The following is a 5583-nucleotide window of genomic DNA, read 5'->3' as shown; positions in this document are numbered from 1 at the left end:
GTTGTCGGAAAAGTCATGACGCATTTTTGCAACAAAAAACAGAGAAAATACATCATGACTTTTCTGACAACCCAATAATTGGTCTGAGATGGAACCTGGACTCCCAGAGTCGATAACCATTCATTTATGTACATTATCATTTAATTCTCAGCAACCTCATGAGATAAGTACCATTTTTCATTAAAACTGCATGGCTCATTATAAAAAACACAGAAACCTAAAGAATTGACTAGCTCATCATCCTACACTGAAGACTTCTGTCTCCATCATGATACTTATCCTTAAATGCTTCATTCTGTTTTTTCCTAAGAACTAGAACGTTCTCTAACATAACCATAATACCATTAGTCCTCCATTTCTGATCCATTTATTTGTTGTATCTACATGGCCTTTGATTACAATAGCCTCTGAAACTCTAGTTTTCTTTTTAAAGATTTTATTGGGGAATTGGGGGAGGGGAACAGCGCTGGGAAATCAGGGAAGGGGAACAGACAAGTTGCTCTCCTTTTGTTCTTCAGTCTAGTTGTGGAGAATGTCGCTTCACTGGCCCATTTTGGTATTGTGATCATTGCATTCTTCTCAGGTGAGGCAGTCACTCGCTGGCCGTTGGATGGCTGCTCACGCTGGCTGCCAGCCACTCCCAGTAGCTCACGGCAGCCCACTGCAGCTTCACAGCAGTCCAGCTCCAGGTCAAGCTGTTGTTCACCATCTTAGCTGTAGAGGGCGCAGCGTCACTGGCCCTAATATGGGATCCGAACCGGGACCCTGCTGCTCAGAGCTGGCGTCCCAAGCCAGCTCTTAACCAACGTGCCACTTGGCCGGCCCAAAAAACTCTAGTTTTCTTAGTGAACCAGCTGAAAATCCTGACTCCTGTCTCCTTCTGGGTTAGAGATATAAAAACAGTGATGCTGACTTCTGACAGTATGAAAATTTCTCAGCGCCCAGGCATTTCCTGAATAAGCTGAGAAGTCTAGGGTCAGGTGCATCTCACCGTTTACATCTGTCAGAATAAATACTGAGGACTGGGCAGATCCACACAGGATATGACCAAGGGCTTATTGATGCTTGATCAAGGACTTCCCCACATCTCCACAAGTAAACAAGTGTTTCTTTTGTCATTTAACATCAGTAAGGGCTTATCTGCACACTCACATCCCTTTTCCTTATTTAAGACTCAGTGAAACTTGACCCACTACCTTCTCCTTAGCTTGTTTTGCTTTGCCTCTTGTGCTCCAAATCTCATACTTGAGTTGCTAGGTGTTTGCAGATGGCCACATGACTCAGGAACCTCACCGTGGTGAAGAGAGCCCTTCAGCTTTCTTATTATTGGCAGTGACGGTGACATTCCTTAGAGAGCCCCGTGTCACAGAAAGTAGTAATACTAACAAAATGTTCAATGTATGGGGTTCCCTTTCAGGGTGATGATAAAGTACTGGACCTAGATGGTGACGGTGGATGTACAACATTGTGAATGTACTAGTTATACACTTTAAATTGGTAAGTTCCATATATATTTTACAGGATTAATAAAGAACTCATCCCCTCATAGCTTCAGGAGGATGTAGAAGTAGGTTCTCTGTGCGACAGCTCTTGAAACGGGGGAGTTTCCCTCACTACCCAAGACCAGTTGGCAGCATTCTCATGAGGACTGACCATTTTATAAAGCTCCTCTGGTGAATGTTTCATGCCAGGCCGGCCTCCCTGCCACACTGGCTGTTGCCCCGATTTCTCTTTGCATTGTGGGTTGGTGAGTATTCAGAACATAAAATCTACTTTTCAGATTGGGCTCAACAAAGCATTAGGAAATGAAGGAGTCTGCTGGCACTGACTCATTTTTTTAAAAACCCAAATTACCTTAATTAGTTTTCACACTTTTTAAAGCAATGAAACTATTTCTTTAAAAATATTTTATCTTAGGGCCAGCCAAGTGGCACGTTGGTTAAGACCTGGCTTGGGACACCAGAGGGCCCCGGTTCAGATCCCACATATGAGGACCAGTGACACTGCCCTCTACAGCTAAGATGCTGAACAACAGCTCAACCTGGAGCTGGGCTGCCGTGAGTCGCCGGCGATGGCATAGGCTGCAGCCCCTGCTGCAGTGGGCTGCCATAAGCTACCGTGTGTAGCCAGCAGCCAGCGTGAGCGGCCAGCAGCTGCCGTGAGCGGCCGTCCAGAAGCAGGCAACTGATCTGCCTCGCCCGGGAAGAGCGCAATGATGGTGCCAACTTGGGCCAGTGAAGCAACGTCCTCCACAACTAGACTGAAGAACAAAAGGACAGCAACTTGTCTGTTCCCCTTCCCCCAATTCCCCAGCACTGTTCCCATCCCCCCAATTCCCCAATAAAAATCTTTAAAAAAAAAAGTAAAAATTAAATGTACTGTTTTATAATGTGATTTTTATCCCTTAGAGGTTTTTTTGCACTAAATGAACATATATGTTTGAGTCTTCCTAAGAGGTGAATGACAGGTCTGATAAATTTTTCATGCTGATTGCAGGTAGCTTCTCACCTTATGCTACTCGTCCTTTTTTTGTAGATTCTCAGCGGGAATTCAACAGTAGACCAGCAACAGGATATGTACCTGTGGAGTTTTGGAAAAAAACTGGTATGTGTCTGTCTACCAATAGGTTGCATGTACTCACTAATTTGTGCCAGCATGGAGCATGTATTTGGGGGGAAGGTGGTTTTCTCCTCACATCCTCCTCATAGGGCTCTAGGCTCCTACCTCCCCCGCCAGCTTTCCCACACATCTAGACTGCCTCTTATGTTACTTTGTAGGTGAAGAATTTGGAGTGATTCCTTACAGTCCATCCAGGTCCCTTTTCACACCCCTGTATTGGATCACATTGAAGCATGAAGTAACCAATTCTTCCTTTCCTATTTACATGCTCTCTATGGGGGCATATAGCTTAATTCATTTTCTGCCTTTTCTCTTCACTAGAATACACACACTGTGTTCAGGTGCCACCACGTTGTGTTCATTCTGCTCGTGGAGCAGCCCTCTGTTCTTTTCACTGTCACTGTCCCTAGCTTTGTCAAGACTGTTCTTGGTAGGCCTCAATTTCTACAAGAATAAAGGAGGGTGGAACTGCCTGTTGTAGTAAGATAGTAGTAAGATAGGGAATGAAACTAACCTCACATCCTTAATATTTCCCTTATTCAAATACTAGCCACCTTTTCTTCTTTTTTTTTTTTATTTTAATTTTATTATTATTTTTTTAATTGGGGAATTGGGGAAGGGGACCAGCCAAGTTCTTGTTCTTAAGTCTTCATTGTGGAGGGCGCCAGTCACCATCTGGCTGCCCGTCGGCAGCTCATGTCCTCTAAGCTCAAGGTGCTGCGTTACAATCTTAGTTGCGGGTGGGCGTAGCCACCATCCCATGTGGGAGTCAAACCAGCAGCCTTGTTATTAAGAGCACATGCTCTAGGGCCGGCCGAGTGGTGCGTTGGTTAAGAGCTGACTTGGGACGCCAGCTCTGAGCAGCAGAGCCCCAGTTCGGATCCCACATGGGGCCGGTGACACTGCCCTCTGCAGCTCAGATGGTGAACAACAGCTCGACCTGGAGTTGGACTGCCATGAGTCACCGGCAATGGCGTAGGCTGCAGCCCCAGCTGCGGTGGGCTGCCATAAGCTACCACGTGTGGCTGGCAGCCAGCGTGAATGACCAGCAGCCGGTGTGAGCTGCCAAGAGCCGCCGTGAGCGGCCGTCCAGAGGCCGGCGACTGATCTGCCTCGCCCGGGAAGAGCACAATGATAATACCAACATGGGCCAGTGAAGCAACGTCCTCCACAACTAGACTGAAGAACAAAACGACAGCAACTTGTCTGNGTGAAGCAACGTCCTCCACAACTAGACTGAAGAACAAAAGGACAGCAACTTGTCTGTTCCCCTTCCACAATTCCCCAGCGCTGTTCCCATCCCCTAATTCCCCAATAAAAATCTTAAAAAAAAATAAAATGAAAAAGAAAGAAGACAAAGCTGAAGCAAAGTTACTTTAACTTAGAATTCTATACTCAACCAAAACAATTGTTAGATTAACAACCCGCAATTTTTCGAAAAATGCACCTCCCATCTACCCTTTATTGTGGTGGAAGATATACCCCCCAATACAGGGAAATAAACCAGAAGGTGAAAGAGTTGGAACTGATGAAACAGGAACCAACTCAAAAAAGAGAATGGAAGGGAATCCCTCGGAGTGGGGTGGGGGTGGTACAGCCAGGCTAGAAAGCAGCCATTTCAGACTAAAATAGCCCAGAAGCTTGCTGGAGATTTCTTCAAGAAAATGAAATTTGTAAAACATTTACACAATAAGAAGAGACATTGAGATTGAATTAGAAATAATTACATAAGAAATTTAGCATATGAATAAACAAGGCAATTAACTCTAAGAAAAAACTTGTTCTGAAAGATGAAAAGATTCATGGACTGAACCACATGACTCAGCTGTACTGTAAATGATGACTATTGATGTAACAATTTGAGTATATGTCTATTTGGGGGAATGGAAGGGGAAGGAATTGTGAATCTCTCTGTGGAGTGATGGCGGTGGGGGTTAAAAGAATGAAATTCTTTCCTACTGAATTGGCTAGTCAATTGATAGGGCCTGCAACTGAAAACTCAAGCTGGAGCAAAAATCAGTTTTAAAAGAGACTTTACCATTGTTACAATAGAAAATCTATATGACCTATAGAGAAGTGAATCTCCTTGTATGTTGTGGAAGATCTTAGACATGAACACTGGGTACTAAACCAGGCACTTGACTTTGGCTGTTAACCCTGGATGCCCCTTAGAACCCACCTGGGGACTTGAGGAAAAATCCTGATGCCCTGGCCCCACCTTAGGTTTCTGATTTATTGAGTTGTCGGAAAAGTCATGACGCATTTTTGCAACAAAAAACAGAGAAAATACATCATGACTTTTCTGACAACCCAATAATTGGTCTGAGATGGAACCTGGACTCCCAGAGTCGATAACCATTCATTTATGTACATTATCATTTAATTCTCAGCAACCTCATGAGATAAGTACCATTTTTCATTAAAACTGCATGGCTCATTATAAAAAACACAGAAACCTAAAGAATTGACTAGCTCATCATCCTACACTGAAGACTTCTGTCTCCATCATGATACTTATCCTTAAATGCTTCATTCTGTTTTTTCCTAAGAACTAGAACGTTCTCTAACATAACCATAATACCATTAGTCCTCCATTTCTGATCCATTTATTTGTTGTATCTACATGGCCTTTGATTACAATAGCCTCTGAAACTCTAGTTTTCTTTTTAAAGATTTTATTGGGGAATTGGGGGAGGGGAACAGCGCTGGGAAATCAGGGAAGGGGAACAGACAAGTTGCTCTCCTTTTGTTCTTCAGTCTAGTTGTGGAGAATGTCGCTTCACTGGCCCATTTTGGTATTGTGATCATTGCATTCTTCTCAGGTGAGGCAGTCACTCGCTGGCCGTTGGATGGCTGCTCACGCTGGCTGCCAGCCACTCCCAGTAGCTCACGGCAGCCCACTGCAGCTTCACAGCAGTCCAGCTCCAGGTCAAGCTGTTGTTCACCATCTTAGCTGTAGAGGGC

The 5583-nt window shown here is 44.4% G+C and overlaps 1 protein-coding gene across 3 annotated transcripts in view; it reads left to right on the top strand.

Annotated features, from left to right (window-relative positions):
* Positions 1-5583, top strand: part of CBFA2T2 (CBFA2/RUNX1 partner transcriptional co-repressor 2) — a 159901-nt gene that overhangs the window by 139428 nt on the left and 14890 nt on the right. For all 3 annotated transcript variants that reach the window (XM_019633519.1, XM_019633517.1, XM_019633520.1), the window contains exon 9: positions 2536-2604. In XM_019633519.1, coding sequence (XP_019489064.1) covers positions 2536-2604 — 69 coding nt within the window. The remainder of the gene's footprint in view (positions 1-2535; positions 2605-5583) is intronic.

Source organism: Hipposideros armiger, unplaced genomic scaffold (assembly GCF_001890085.2).
Source record: "Hipposideros armiger isolate ML-2016 unplaced genomic scaffold, ASM189008v1 scaffold_1335, whole genome shotgun sequence".
Taxonomy (NCBI): Eukaryota; Metazoa; Chordata; class Mammalia; order Chiroptera; family Hipposideridae; genus Hipposideros; species Hipposideros armiger.
Note: the sequence above shows the minus strand (reverse complement) of the source record. Positions and strands in the feature narration are given on the sequence as shown.